The 16,424-nt window shown below is 38.4% G+C and overlaps 1 protein-coding gene across 3 annotated transcripts in view; it reads left to right on the top strand.

Moving 5' to 3' along the window:
• DLG2 (discs large MAGUK scaffold protein 2) overlaps window positions 1-16,424 on the top strand; it is a 983,561-nt gene that overhangs the window by 4,417 nt on the left and 962,720 nt on the right. For all 3 annotated transcript variants that reach the window (XM_054269787.1, XM_054269774.1, XM_054269773.1), the window contains exon 3: window positions 12,996-13,127. In XM_054269787.1, the coding sequence (XP_054125762.1) occupies window positions 12,996-13,127 (132 nt within the window). The remainder of the gene's footprint in view (window positions 1-12,995; window positions 13,128-16,424) is intronic.

Raw genomic sequence — 16,424 nt, 5'->3', positions numbered from 1 at the left:
GGTTCTGGTGATGTGTCAGTACCTGATTTCCATTGCCTGATGTGCTGGAGTGAAAATATTTTGGTTTTCTCACTTCTGTGTGGAGGGCAATGAGGCTTTACCTTCCCAGGAATGTTCACAGAGGTGACATGCCTGCTGGCAGTACCAGCAAAAAGCAAGGCTGGAAAGAGACTATGGAGTATCCTGTGGTGTTGGATGTGCTCCCTATAGGTATGGGGTGAGATATTGGAGATATTGTATGGATTGGTGCACTATTGCTGCGCAATTAAACACAGGGCTCTTCTATTTGGCTTTTGCTCATCTCTAATTTTGAAGTACACTTAAAGTTTTAAATCAGACAAGACAGACATCTGATTGTAGTTACAGAATGATTTGTTAGACAGTGCCATTTAGAGATGGAATGAGATGAACAATTTTGAGAAGTAAATAAATTCATTATTTTTGCTTAATTTTTACCTTTTTCAAACTAGGATGTTTCTGAGTAGAACTATGAATGGAAATATTATGGAAATTCTTGAGGAAGGCTTTGCTTCAAAGTAAAATTGTACTACCATACAGAAGAAGTGGAGTTAGGGTTTTGCATGGGTTTAGATGTCTGCTCTCCCTTCCTCCCTCCCTCCCTGAGTTACTTAGCTTGATTTCTGTTAACTGTAAGGGACTATATTTAGATCTGTAATTGCACATATTTTGGCTTCATCAACAGAACAGTTAATAGCAAAAATGTTACTGTAATTCATTCATGTCTTTCACAGTGATGGAAAGAACTAATTAAATCCATGCTCCTCTGTGATGAGGAACAGACTCCAGTTTTGGAGCCCTGCTTGTGATTCACACAGAGATGGCAGGAGCCCCCACATCTGGATGCCTGGCTGCTTCTAGACTAACCCTGTCATCCTCCTTGCACATCTAGCTGTGTCTAGGCAGTCAGAGGTATGAGTGCTGAGGTTTGTGCTGCCCTCATGCCACTTTGCATCTCTCAAAGGGAGAGGGATTGTCCCTTCAGTCGGATGAAACCTGTGGGCTGCTGTTAAAACCATCTTGACTTGCCCCACCTTGTTGCCTGTTTATAAAGATGTGCTGATTCTGTAATGGAATAACTTTTTGCATCATTTCTTTTATATTAAAAATGCCTTCCAGGACATGTTTTATTAAGCACATCAATGTCAAGAATTAAAATGTGTCAGTCTGAATCCATGTGGACAACTTCTGGGCCATTTACAAGAATCTGACAGATGTGCTCTGTGAAATGCTGGATTTTGTAGTGGTAATGCTGACTTTGTGGCTGGTCTGTTGAAAGGAAGGGGTCTAAAAACAACTCAGCAGGAACTTTTAAAGCAAAGTTCATAAAGGGCTGGACAAAGCTAGCTCCCATTCATGCCCTATTTCACTTTCAGGGTGGAAGCTTCTTTTTAGCTAACAAAATTTAAATTTAGGATCATAACTTCTTGTGCTCAAAAATCTCGAATGTGGTTTCAGTCTTCTTACATCTTACAGCAGCAAATCCAACATATTTTGGAAATTTTCTTTCTTACTTACTTGTAACAGGTAATTAGTATTACAAGATTTTTGTCTTTTCAGTTGCTGAATAAGAATTCTCAAATAAGTATATGGCTAAAAAGGTTACTTCCTTCACTCCAAGTTTGGTTCAACTACCTCTCAGTTTTTACAGTTATTTTCAGTATGGCATCAGTACGAATTTTAGTTATGCTTGCAGACTGGAAAGCACAGTTTTAGGTTAAGAGTTAAACAAACAAGTGTCAGAAAATGACTATCTAAACCGTGCCAATTTTCACCACAAAGCTTTGATTTAAAGATGTCACTGCTTTTATGGCAGTGAGCTTTTTCCAGCCAGACATTGTTTCTGCTGTGAGAAACAGTGAAGTATTTTGCCTAGCAAAGGACTAAAGGAGCAGGCATTATACAGAACAAGCCTTTGTTATATGCATGCACGCTGCAAAGCTAAGTGGACTCTGGACTGGGAATAGCGAAATTTATGCTCTTTTTCAGCCCTACTGTTATTCTGGTACTTCTCAGATGTTTAATGTAGATCCATCCCATTTTATATGCCTCACCTAGGTAGGGTGCCCAGCTTTTTGTTCTGGAGTGTTGCTTTGGTCAGCAGAGAGAGATCCACCTCCAAGGGCATTTTAACACACCTAAGATCTCCATTGCCTTCTGGACAATTGTCATTTTGTCAGGGTATAAAACACAGGGTAACCACACTATAGCTCCCTTATCTCAGTTTGATGATGTCTCATTCTCTCATATAAATTTTAGTGGGATAACATCTCCTTATCTGAGATATTTATGAGAGCTGACACTCTGTGTTCTGTGAGAGCTATAAATTAACACTATTCATTATTTTAGGGGAGGGGAAAAGTGTTATAAATTATTGTACTATTAGTCACTGGGCTTGGAAGCAACCACAGTGTTGGTACAAGCACAAGAGGCAGCTGTGCATCCTCTCCTCCATTCCTGTTAAGTGTGTATTGCACTCAGTAGAGGCAATGGTGTCTTGCATTATAAGCATAATCTTTTTCCTGCTCATCCTCTCTTCTTTCCTTCTGAATTTGTTCCAGATGGCCAAGCTAGATGTCAGAGGGTAACCATGGAGAAAAAGCCGAATTTGTAACTAGTGGCCAAAAGTGATAAAAGATGATTTTGCAGTCACTGCTTCAACAAAATGAGAAAATCTGCCTTACTCAGATATGCTTATTTTGGTCAGGTCATAGCAGGTTCCTGCTTCTTGGAAGTATTTAAAGTCTGTTTCACTGTGGTCTCTTCCTGTATTTACTGTGAATTAACACAGTGCTGAACAACAGCTTTATAAAAATAGAAATAAAGGTCGTGTTTTCTCCTGCCATATTCGTCCCAGAAAGAGCCAGCAAGGCTGCCCTGACATAATGGGTGATGGCAGTAATAATCAACATACAAAATATGTGAAGAAAACATTTGCTCTTTATTGGATGTGGTCCCGAAGGGTTTTTGGTGGCAGTACTTTGCCAGAACAAGTCAGTGCAATTGTCCCTAAGTCTGTCTTCACTTTTGGGCTGAAGAATTTAATGCTTCCTTCCAAATGTATTTATCAGGGAATTGAATCATGTAGAGTTCCCTGGAAAGAGGGAATCTGGATAGTTTACAGTTTCACAAGCAGAAACCAGTCTTTTCTGATTTCAGATGCTCCTCTCCCCTGACTGTATGGGCATATCTCACATTATGCTGTAGTGGAATAATTCCAGGCTCCTTCTGGTTCAGATCTAGGTGTTGAGCACTATGTTAACACTGCCTTGCAGACGGATGTCTGTTAAGCTGTGCCTTTAACCAAAAAAACCCCAACCAAACAACCCCAACCCAAGGTTTGCAAATCTACAGACCCAGTTGTTTAATATCCAAAGTGTAAAATTTATTCTATGTTGTTGCCTGAAGGTGCATGTTGGATTTTTTTATTGACTCAGAGATTCTAGTATAATACAAACACTTTTAAATTAAAAATTCCAACGTGGATGTTAGAAGATGTAAGACCATAATGCCTATTTTGCTAATCAATAAAGGTAATTTGATCTTATTCCATTTTTTTTTTTTTTTTTGCATTACTGGAAAGCATTTGTGTTACTGAATTGTTTTCTTTCATGTAATATAATGATTGTTTTGTATGAGTTTGGAAGTTATTTATTCCTGAACAGGCATCTTTTTCTTAGGTTTCTGTCTCACTCCAGTTTTCACATTTATGTTAATTTTGATACTGAATGTTCTTCTAAAGGAAAAAAAAAATAGCTGCTGTACTAAGTGTACAACTCCTGGTTTTTACTCTTGCAACTATACATCAAGTTCCACTAGTTTTGTGTCTTGCATTCAATTAGATTGTAAGCTCTTCAAAGCAGGGCACTCTGATAATTTTGCATTGTTAAGATGTCAATTTACATTTATTCAGTTGTATAAATAAGAAGTTTTGATTTGACGCGATGTCATTTTGAGGGTTTGTGGCTTCATTTTTCTTTCTGTCTTCATATTTGCATTGTTGATTTAACATTAACATCTGTACACCTAGATTTTAACGTTCTGACACTTGAAAGGCAGAAACAAGAAGGTCAGGTGAAGCTACTTGTAATTGCAGGGTGTCTGGTTCTGGAAGGCGTCTCAAGGTCCCAGGATCTCCTCATTCTGTTGTCTGAAATTATAAGCAGGTCGCCTGTGTAGCCAGGTCACCAAACTGGAGCAAGGATTGTTAGTGAACAGGTCCTCCCAGGTTGCCTTCAACATATCTGGGAAAACAAAACTCATTGGAAAAAAGGAATAGCCCTGGTGTAATAAGCAGCTGATGTCATCAGTTTCTAAAGCCTTTTTGTGGTCCCTGAGGAGAAGTGATGTGGTGGGAAGAATTTGGGTCCCAGAGTGAGCCCCTGAAAAGCACTGGGCTCTTCCTTATGGTGAAGTGGGATACATAAGATTAACAGGTTACACACAAAATACTGAGTATTTTTTCAATATTTAATTGTAGGGATGAGTAGAGAAGACATGTCAGTGGGATTGCAGGGGTCAGATAATCATCTGGGGGCTCTGAGGCAGGAATGTAGCTTGGTTTTCAGGATGCTTTCTGATAAACAGAAATGCTGGAGTAAAGTTTGTGAATTTATGCTGATCCCCTTCCTGATCTTTATATAATTATCTTATTCCTTGTGTTAGTACAGTTAGTCAAGTTTAAAAAAACATCCAAAAAAATGTGTGAAGGCAGCATTTTACCAGAACAGATGTGTGGTTGTATGTTGTAAAAGCAAGTTTGATGATACATGGACAATAAGGTTACATTGAACTAATCAACACAGATATATGAAATTTTTCTTCGTTTTCTTTATAGTAAGTTATACAAAAAGTCTGATTCTTAACAAATAGGCAAAAAAAAGAACCCACCATGTCCCTGTTTGCTTGTGTGTTGTGTTTCATAAAGCTGACAGTTTTTCTGTCCAGCTCCATCCACCAGTCAGTGTTCCTGTATCACTACTGGGTGTACAGCCTGAGCTTATATGTTGTGTGTTAAGATAAATTTAATTCCAGAAAAGAGAATAAGAGGCTTTGAGAAAGTCAAAAGTATACAAAAGTTGTGGAGGCTGGAACTGTGAAAAAGGACACTGAGCAGGGAAGGGACATGACAAACCAAACAAGTGTAGAAGATGCTGTAAAGGGAGTAATGGTGGTTTGCTTTACACTTTGACATCTGGATGGCAAGTAGTTGTCCTGACTTATAACAAAAAAAGATTGGTTTTATGTAGTAGGAAAAAACCACTAGAACCATCAAGCACTGAACTAAGATGTTGAGGGATCTTGTGGAGGTTGTAGGAGGTTACCAGTGCAATTAAACACCATCGGGGTGTGAGCCTGGGCCCTTCTGCACAGCAGGGAGGAAAGCTGAAGACCTCATAGGGCTCCTCCAGCTCTCTGTGTCTGTTCTGTTTCTCAGAGTTCAGCTGACACATCATAACGCAACTCCTGCCCTTCAAAGCAATCTGACTTGCAGAACATTTAGCCCTCTGTGTTGTATCTGCTCAAATCAATATTCTGGAACAGGAGACTGGTGAGCAACTTCTGCGGCTCCATGGCAGCTGTATGGGGCACAGAGACCTGCAATAACACAACTGCATGGTAACACTGTTCAGTGCAAACCCACCTGTCCTCCTTACTTCAGATTTCCTTGAATTTGGATATCTGGTTTCCCCTTCATATACCAGGGCATGTAATACTGCCTTGTTCTGAGAAATTGGTACTTGCAGTTCTTACAGTCAGTCTGGCCCATTTCTTGCCTGCTGGCAGCATCATGGTCTAGAATAACACTGCTTCACAATGGAACTGTTCCTAAATTGGTGTTCTGCAGGAAAGCAGTTGTGCAGAGAATTCACCAAGGCTACGGTTAGTTCAGGGATGTCAGACTTTTTACAGTTAATGGAGAGCAAGGGCAATTCAGAATGCAACCTCAACTTGAAATATCATTCCTTGAAAGACTCTCCACTTGTCCAAGATTAATCTCTACAGGCCATGTGTTGGCCTCCTCTGTGTGCCAATCTGGTTGCTGAAAGCTGAAATCCTAGAAACAAGCCTGCCTGGTATTCCCTTCAATGATTACCCCCTCCTTTTTCTGTCCCCTTGTTTTCCCTAGCAGGACAGAATGTGCCATGCATATCCTGAGGAGCTGTTATTTTTAACCCTTTTGCTTGTTTGTTGTGAGTGCTCTCCACACTGGGTGGTTGTCACATACGTCACACCTTATGCTTCCTCCTCAAGGTTGTATAACCCATCTGCTGCATTTTCTGGATAGTTGTTTAAAGTCCTCTGAAAGAGATGAAGGGCCCAAGATGCTGGGAGTTTTCTGGTTTTTACACATATTCCCTGTCTGTTTTTCCTCTGTGTAGTCTGCTAGATTAATATGTGTCTCATATTAATGTTTATATGTAAATATTTTATGATTATCATTTGTCTAGTAGTTCTCAAGTCCTTTGAACCATGGGAGCTTACAGCATGTGTTTTTCTCAACCATCTTAGTGTACTGTTTCTTGAAATTCTTTCTAAAATTTAACTGCCTTTCTGCTCTTTTCCTCTGTGGGTACTGAGTATTGTGTATTAGCAGAATTTATTCCTTTGTGTTTGCTGTTCTGTGTGCAGATCAGGGAAGATAAATGAGATTACTGATAGATTTGACTTGGATCAGTCCCAAGGCAGGTTGCCTGGAAAGTACTTACTGCATTCCCTCCTGCTGATCTGTAACAACTCATTTTAATATTTTGAGAATTCCAGACCAGATAATCAAATCAAGGCATCTTTAAATAATGGAGGCAGGCAACAGTGTTTGCTCCTCTGTCTCTTTTGGTCATCTAAATGAGGGTGTGAACTCTCCAAAATGAAAGTTTTTGAGATCCTTTTTCTTCTAAAGTTATCAAAGATCACTTCCTTGCTCCCTTTCGTGGTGCTCTGGTTCAATTTCTCACTTCTATTTTGGCCCTTGTGTTTTTTCTCCACCATTCTTCATGCCTTTTCCTGCTTCAGTGCCCTACATCTTCCCAATTCTGGTTCTCAAAGACCTGTAATGTGTCTCCTGAAACGTGTTGGCATTTTCTTCTTTTAAAATTCACCTCTAGAACAGACTTGGCAAGTCAGAAGATAATTGAAATCCCTTTTAGGAAAAAAAAAAACAGATTAAAAAAATGAAAAAAATAGAAATTGAAATAAAAACACCCCTTAATCTTATCAATTCAGTTAGGGTTAGATCTCAACTAATGTTAAATGCCCCTCACCAATGAAACCTTACTTTTCATTGAAGTTGACATTTTTCCACCCTGTTGCACCCCAAAAATATTTTCATTCACAAAGTCTGATGCCAGTGGGAGGAAAAAAACATAAATGTGTTTCTAAACTTAGCAAGAGTCTGTGGTAGACTTGGTTCCCTGAGAGGCAGTGGCTGCCTGATACTCCCTTGTGCTGGTGCAGGGTGCTGTTAACCAGCTGAGTCTGATTTCTTCCACGTGCAAGGCAGAACTTGCTGAGTTTGGAATTGTATTTTCATTTCTTTCTCTCCATCTTCTGAGCTACCTTGCTTCATAGCAGGAGATGCATGGCAGGATCCTATTCCCAAGGAAAGCAGCAGCAGCTCTCAGCAGACTGGGGGTGTTCAAAGCACAACAATTTGAGTGCAAAATCAGTAACTGGTCCTGGCCAGTAGAGTTGAGCCTATATGATTTTACTGTGGCCAGAAGGAGCTCTAATGGCTTGAAAATAGCCATAAATTTGTATAGAGGGCCTTAGCAGCATCTGCTTGAGTTATGTGGTGTTTCCATTATCTGCTCCTTTGGTTTGAACCATCATCCTTCAACAAACCCTGGACTGAAAATGGAGCTGCTTGGAGACTGGTTTTTGAATCACTTTTACTTTCTCATATAGTTTCAATTAATCTTGTTAGTAAACCTGTTCCTAATTAGTTATTGAAGTTTATGGATAAGCCTAAATTATCCAGGTGCAGCATATTTAGTTCCTCTGAAGGATAAATGGTGTGCATAAACACCTGGGAGATATTTAAGAAACTTGTTTCTGGGGTCTGTCTTGTGGTGCGGTGTGTCACCTGCTATGTGCAGGCGGGGCTGTGTCATCCTCAGTCCCATATGATGGCACAAAAACTTTTTAATCAACTCAACTGTCCATACCAGTAGAGCTGCAGATGCTTCAGCTCTACCAGGACTCTGCTGTAAATGCTGCACTGAGTATGGTGTCTCCTTGCCTGCAGGGAGTTTCAGAGTGATTCTAAAAGCATGCTTACAAAACATGAGAACATAGAAAACATCACCAGAGGAAGGGAATCATTCTGCTTCAAGGTACTGGTTAGTATTGCAGGTGGAATTCAGGTCTCAGATATGGACCCTGAGAAGTAGGTGGAATAGATTTTGGCATCATTTTAGCAAAGTAGATGATAAAATTATTGCAGTATTTTTTAAGTGTGCATAGTTATAAAATTTAGTCTTTCATATGTGTGGCTTACATTTTAAGAGCAATGCTTTAGGAAAACAATTTATTGGTGAGAATTTAATTTCTCCTGATATATAGTGCACCTTCCTCTGTATGTTCTTGGACATATAGCTTCATTTCTTTTTGACGGTATCCCCAGAAAACTTTTTGTCTGTAAGATATACTGAAGTTATGCTTTGTTAAAATATAACTTGGGTTTTTATTGAACTTTAAAAATCAACTTTACAGAAAAATCTCTACAGTGGGGGTACTATAATGTGTGGTGTATTGTGTAATGATCCCATCTAGTATAATAACCCTGAGAAAAGGGTTTGCATCTTCTTTGATTCTTACGTAGATGAATACATTAAGCAGAGACTCATTCTGTAGAAGAAAAATTGAGTAATTCCTTATGTGATAACAACTTTAGATTGATAGAGGAAGGAAAGTTTTCTGCGAGAGTCCAGTAAACAAAGTTACTTGTAGTTTTATGTCAATATTACATATCTCTGATTTGCTGTATTGTAGCAATTACCCATTCCCTGATCAGTAACAAACCACAAACATTCCTGAACTGCTTAAAAATTGTGGAGTGATAAAGCAATACAATTTACAGAATTGTGAGTTAATTTGGGTTAACTGATAACTACTTGGAAAAGATCCTGTAGGACTGAAAAAGCTGGATTTTTTTCTTACAATTGTATTAAGATGGTTTGAGTATGATTTATTTAAACAAAACAATCATGCATTTACTGACTGTAAGAACATAAGCATGTTTTTGTAGGACTCTATTTTCTGAATGGTTCTTATCAAAGTCCTCTTTCAAAGCCAATAGGATCAATTCAGAAATAGTGTCATAAAATACAGAGAAGCAGTAAAAAAAAATTAGATCTATGTCCAGCAGGCCTCATGGGGCACAGCTGATGCTGACTTTTCAGTGCTCTTTTGTTCACAGACAAAGGACCTACTCAGGATCCACATAGAGTCCCACCTCTTGGGATATTAAATTGTGTGTTCAGTGGATTTGTTGTCTTGCTTGAATTTGGCTTTGGTATCAGTACTGGAGAATAGTGATCCCATAGGACAAATGTTTTTTGGTTGCATTTCTGATACACTCTGTGAGGTACAGGCTGCTATGAATTAACTGTGTGGTTTATTGAATACCATAATATTACAGTGATCCAGCCCCTTGTAAAAGCCACCAATCTCTCATTCTTCTTGATGAAAAGAATGTGTGGGAATTCAGATTCAGAAACTTCCACTTAATTGGGGGGCAGGGAATATGGTTCTTATTTGAGTATTGTGCTGCGGTCCATTCTTGCAACCAGATAGTACTTAAGCTTTGTAGCTGCAAAAGAAAAAAATACTGTATGTCCTCATCTGTGTTGGGTATGACTGGGAGTTGACAATGGTTATTATTTTGGGGAGAGAACTCAGCATTTTTCAGCTGAGCCATTTTATTACATTATTTCCTATTGCTTTGTGTTGTGCAGAGGTAGGAATGTGCTGTGCTGGTGTTGAAGAGGATTGTGCCCCAGCATGCTAAATACTGTCAAATCTATATGAAAGTTTAGTTCTGAGTAATTTATAAACAGGAGAGTTCATCAAGAAGGGGGAAAAGCTCTTTTTTTATAAGCCTAACCTGGTAAGAAATTGACTGGAGATTCAAGTAGTCTCCATAATTCTCTTGGCTTTTCAGGAGTACTCCAGCAGTAGTGTTTGCACAGCCCCCCTCCCTGACATGCTGAAGTAATTCTTGGTCAGGATATGCCTGGGTATCCTCATTGAATCCCTCAGCACATTGCAGGTTATTTGGAAAGCTAGATACACTGCTGCCAAGTGAGATTGTGCAGGAAAAGGATGCATCTCCATGCTGGAGCTTAGGGATGGAGTAAAAATTAATGTATCCTATTAAAGCTAGAGAGGAAAATTAGGCAGGAAGATCATCACTTGATCTGGGATTTAGATTTAGCACTAGAGCTGTACTCTGTTGCTAGTTGTTCAGTTTGTAGAGTTTAGGACTCTTCTGGGGTCAACAAAAAGTAGCAACAAAAAAAAGTAGCAACTTAAGTAGTCTTTGCATCTTCATGAATTGAAAAATAAAACTTCAAGTGAAAATAAAAACTGCTCATATCCCTAAGGGATACTACTTTTTGTAGCATTCTACTTTACACTTTCGGAAAGGAATGGTAAATAAAGGAGGGGATGTCAGCATGCTTCACCAAGTCACTAAGAAAGAGAGTGTGATATCCCTGGTGTGAAAGAGGCATTCACATCCCATTTTCCTGGTTTGTCAGTCTACTCTTAAAACATGTCCTCAGTACTGGATACTTTGCAGTGGTTTTCCACCACTCTGTGGCTTCACTTTATTGCAAGTAACCATGGATTCGTTACATATGCATGTCTGTACTTGGGAGAAGGTGAATTACTGATTCCAACTCATGCTTTTAGTTATGGAGTAATTTTATTGAGGGTGGACTAATTTTACAGAAGGTTCAGTGTATCAATGAATGTGCAAGTGTCACAGGTGTGTCAGGCACAGTCACCATAAGGTCAGTAAAAGATATGATGTAATTGGGGTTTTAAAAGCAAAAGAAGCTGAGCTTACATGCCGAAGTAGCTCTTTGTACCCAACCATAGCCCACTTGGATCCAGAGCTTTGTTTCAAGGCTGTGCTTTTGGTTTGGATGACTTGATGGAAGCCCAGCTGAGGTATTGTGATGTGGCCTTAAAAGAGCTGATCTCTCTTTCTCTCTGTGTGGGTTATAAGTGGTCCTAAGTGCAATTGCCTAATCCTTACCTGCCCCAAGGACAGCTGTCATAGAAAGGAGTTCCTCTTGGAGACCCCCTCAAGGGGGGGATCAAAGCAGAGAATTGTGAGCTCCTCCATTATAATGGCTAGACTGCTATAAAGTGTTCCCTAATCTTCCTGTCTATGTGATATGTACATAGGTTGGACTCAATGATCTTGGAGGTCTTTTCCAACCTTAATGATTCTATATATGTATATACATGTCTGTACGCATATAAAAAGGTTTAAATAATACTCCTTTTTATTCATTATGTTTTTTTTTATCTGATAAAATGCTTGTGACCAGGTAGAATTTCTGTGAGGAGAAAGAAAAAACATTGCCTCTTTTTAGACTTTATTGATTTATTAAAATTTTCCCCTTTTTAAATTTGAGAATTTGATCAGATTACAGAATCCAAGTCATCTATCTGCCGCAGTGTGAACTCGTCTGTTTGTCACTTCCCAAGGCCTATAATGCAGGGAGTCTTCAAGACCCTGAACAAAGACAGTCAATCTTTATACAGTTAAAAAGGAGCTTTATTTTAGTTATTTAGTAAAAAAGAATTATAAAAGTGATCTTTATTGCCTTTCCAAGCATTTTACATTACTTTGCGTTTATTCCAACCAGAGGAATCTGACCCTCTCCTAGTAATGAGACTTGCATTGAACTCTAATGGGAGAAGTTCAGATTGAGGCACTTGCTTGTAATTATTAATTGGGAGGAGAGAGGGGGTTTAAGTGTTTGGGAATCTTACTGAAAATAAGGTGGCAATACAATTATAAAAGCATGTGCAGATATCTCAGTGTCATACATATGCTCATGTACATTTCTGGAATCTAACTGTGATGGGGGAGAAGGACAGATGAGGTTGGATTCTCCATGTTCCTCTGTTTTCTTCTCTGTAAGATGGTGATGTTTGGATTTCATGCAATTTTGCATGCTATTCGTGCTCTTGGCAAGTGACTGCACAAAGATAATAGCAGCAGGAGAAACAAAGCTCTCCTCCTCTGGGCTCTTACAGAAAGGCTGGATTGCTCTCTTTGAGTCAGCACATGAATGAAAGTCTGCTATCAAAGCCTCATTTACCAAAGAGGTAGATAGCAATTTTATGTATTGAGGGAATAGAAAAAAAACAGCCTCACTCTTGGACACCTGCCTTTCAGATACACATTTGTCAGTCAGAGAAGTGAGTGCTGCAGATGCAAAGCAAACACTTTCATGTCTTCTCTGAATATGTTTTAAGGCCAGTTTTCCTGCATGGGTTTATATAATGGTTATTGTCTATGATTTTGTGGCTTCTGCAAGTTGTAATTTGGCGCTGGCCCTATAGTTTCCAGATGGCTTTGGATAAATGGAAGTTGAGCACTTGTTATAGATGCTATTCCAAAGATCATTTTCCCATATGCATATGTTTGTGATATACAGCTAGTGACAGCAAGCAGTAACATCACCATCCCTGGAGGTGTTCCAAAGGCATGGGGATGTGGCACTTGGGGACGTGGTTTGCTGGGGAACATGGTGGTGCTGATTTAACAGTTGGGCTCAATGATCTTGTAGATCTTTTCCAGCCATAATACTGTTACAATTCTATAAACACTTCCTGCAAATGCTGCTTATCTGTGTGAGCAGTGTCTCTCAAAATGTGTAGTTAACATTTGAACACTTAGATACTTTTCAGAGCCAATAAAGACATTGTGCTGGTTTTGTTTTTTCTTTATTTAGATACTGACCGAGCTTTAGTACTGCTGGAAGAATATTGCAAAAAACTACGGAAGCCAGAAGAGCAACAGCTGAAAAAAGCCATCAGAAAGGTGATGGGCATCTTTAAGAGCAGCTTGTTTCAGGCACTTCTAGGTAGGTACTAATGTTTAATACTAGGTGCAATCTCTTGGAGGCCAGAGCTAGGTCAGACCTAGTAACTCTTTTATTTGTGTTTATGGTGAAAAGCATGTTGAGATGATCCTTACAGGTTCTCTGAGCAGAAACTCATTGTGCTGGTATTAAATTTAATTAATTAATTAATTTAATTTAAGGTATTTTCTTACTTGCAGAGAAGGAAAGTAACAGAAACCTAAAACAAGTTAAAGTATTGAATAATTACACCTAAACCTTGCTGTTTTGTTTTATTTAATGGAAGATACAGAATCAGAGTAAGATATAACTGTTTATGCAAAGCTGAAGATGAAGCCATCTTCACAGGTAAATGGCCAAAGTTTAATTGATTTCACTGGCACCAAGTAGCATTGAAAATCTTTGTGTCTTTTAAATTATGCTTTTGTGAAAAGTGTCAGCAGAAAAACTCAAAAATGGGTTAAGACAGTTGTTCCAGGACATGGTTTGGCAGAATGTTCCCATTCATGTGATGTTAAAGTGTTCAAATAGATGTGCTGGTGTATCACTCAGACTTTCTTCCACTTACTTGAAGATCCCCATTTCATCTTGTAAATGATGTTAAAATCAAGTGCTTCTTGTTTTAGAGCTTTGTATAAAGCAACCTCCATAAGTTATTATAGATAATGTTATCAAGGTCGTATATGTTTGCCTTGGCATTCCTTTGTTCCTTGTGCTGTGCCTGAGCTGCCAGTCATGGGAAGTGGTGACTGCAACTGTGCATCTCCCTTGCTCTACCTCCCTCTGCCCCCTTGCTCACATTGCATGGCCCTTCCTTCCCACACAGATACATTTTGTGAGGAGCTCATCCCAAGGGTGCATTTCCTAACACAAATTATGTCTGTAGAAGCACACATGCCTTCAACTTATGGCTGTTTGAAGCCAGAGTATCAGCTGTGTTTCTTGCAAAGCTACAGTCAGGACCAGTTATGGAAAAATTTTGATTGTGTCATAAAAGTGGAAGCACATCAATAATGCATTATTACTGTGAAGACAATGGAGGCCTGGGACTAGTTTCAGAAATTCCTGTAGCATTTGTAGAAAATGTGTATTACCAGTCTCTAACATTTCCTGCGAATGGAATTAATTAATGTTAGTGCTATTTTACTTGTAACTTTTCTTAACTTCTTTAAGGTTATTAGCTTTATTTTATAAACTCTACATAATTTTAATTGCTCTGTATGCATTAAAAAAGGAAAGGGATTAATAATTGAATTTACCAAATAGTTGTAAATAGATTTGAAAATAAGGAAAGGAAAAAAAAAAGATTGGACCTTTCCATATTGTTTTTATGAAGGTGACTATGGATATAGAATTGTGTACTGAAGAAATACACTAGTCATAGAAGTGACATTAGCTGTACATTTACTTCTGCACTATTTGAAGTAATTAAGAATACTTCAGAGTATTGTCACAACATGTGTGCTTTGTGTGTGGCTACACTACAATATGTGTTGATGTATTACACATGTTAGAAATGAAAAAGTGATTATAGCTACAGTAAGGTTGAATCCAAAGAACAACTTACATCCTTTGATTGCTACAATAACAGATTGAGAAGCATGGTGTTACAGAAGTTAGCATTTTAATTTGTGGGCCTTTAGATGTCTTTCCTTTCTTCTGAAACACTTCCTTTTATAGAAGAGATTTGAGAATTGTGAGACATGTTCAAAGTTTCTCATTATTACATTTGGTTTGTTACTCCTCTCCATGAGAGGAGACCTCCCACACACTTTAAGTGTGGCAGATGATGTTATTGCACAATCAATGAGATTCTTGCATAATTAGTATTTAAAAAGACCCTCACTTCCATAACATCTTGTTTAGCTTCATGGCATAGCTTCTCTATTCACCTATAAATTAGACCACCACACAAAGGAATACCTAAGGCAGAGCTTCTGGTCTCTTCTTAAGTACTGTACTGCTAATCTTCCTATGTCTTTTATATTTACAGAATGTCTAATGGTCTTGAAAGTGTCCATTTTTCTGTGCCTGATCTTAATGAGACTTAATTTCCAGACTGTGAAAGTTCATTGCTTTCCAAAGCTCTCTCTCAATATATATATAGCTGTCAAATACTGGTTTTATCCAGAATGATTGACCTTTTGAATATTTAGGCTGTAACTACTAAAGAAAAATGTGATTTTTGTACAGAACCATTAATCTGGATGCCGAGGTGCATGTTCTTACCAGGAATAAAGTTAACATAGAATTATGTGCCAAATTCAGTTCTTGTAGGTCCCACAGCTTCAGTGGACTTTGATTCCTTTACGAACAAATTTATCCATTGTAGCCATCTCTGCCCTTTTAAGTTTCAGTTCTTGTTAACTTCCAAAAGGCTTTAAAAATCTGTTGGATGTCTTAAACTGAGTATAACAAGAACAGATAAAGAAAAATAATAATATTAGTCAGTTTTCAAATCTCATGTTATCTAGTTCCTTTTTATTCTCAAATTTATGCTTGTGTGATTATGTTGATTTGATTCAGCCATCTTTGAACTTGGCTTCTCAATGTGTGTCTGACTATTTTTATCTTCAATTTGTTTCATAAAAATTAAATGTGGACTACTGAACAGTGGGGTGACATGAGAAAAAGGAAGAGTCAGTATTTTTCTTGCATATATTCCACACATGCAAGAAGCCATTACAATCGTGTAAGGAAAAGTTCTGCAAGTGATTTACAGAAGGATTATTGAAGGATTGTCTTTTTATATTTTAATTAGGATTTAAAAGCATTCCCTTCTCCCTTTGGGCTGTTCTTGTTCCTGGACCTCTTGCTAGAGTGGCTGTGCTCAGTGACAGCTGAGTTAGTTGCTAAGAAGCACATTTTCAAAGTGACATGTGGAACTGCAGTCTCTGGAGTCCCACTTACACTCCAGTGGCCCAAACACAATGCTTTGAAAATCCAGCCCTAAGAAGAGAGAGGAGGAGCAACTCTGCAGAAGGAGCATGCTACAAGGGGAAGAACATGAATTTAGATATTGACATTACTCTGAAGTTAATTCTAGATTTCATTCTCCAGGAGGATTTTACCCACTCTTCTATGGGCAGTGAGGAGTTATGCTGTTTGTTAGGACCTTGTAAGGATTTTTCTTTTTGTAGGTTTATCTTTAGCTAGCTGATAGTAAAATCACAAGGTTCTCTTAAATTGTAGCACATGTGCTGATGTGAACATTTTTAAAAGGAAGAGGAAATAAAATCTCCAAAAATCTAAATGTCTTATTTGTTGGGATTGTCTCAAAATTGGGCATCTTGGAGATAT

The sequence above is a fragment of the Melozone crissalis genome, unplaced genomic scaffold (assembly GCF_028551555.1).
Source record: "Melozone crissalis strain CALT ecotype California unplaced genomic scaffold, PUWL_Pcris_2 ptg000008l_1, whole genome shotgun sequence".
Classification (NCBI taxonomy): domain Eukaryota; kingdom Metazoa; phylum Chordata; class Aves; order Passeriformes; family Passerellidae; genus Melozone; species Melozone crissalis.
This window is presented reverse-complemented; position numbering and strand designations above follow the sequence as displayed.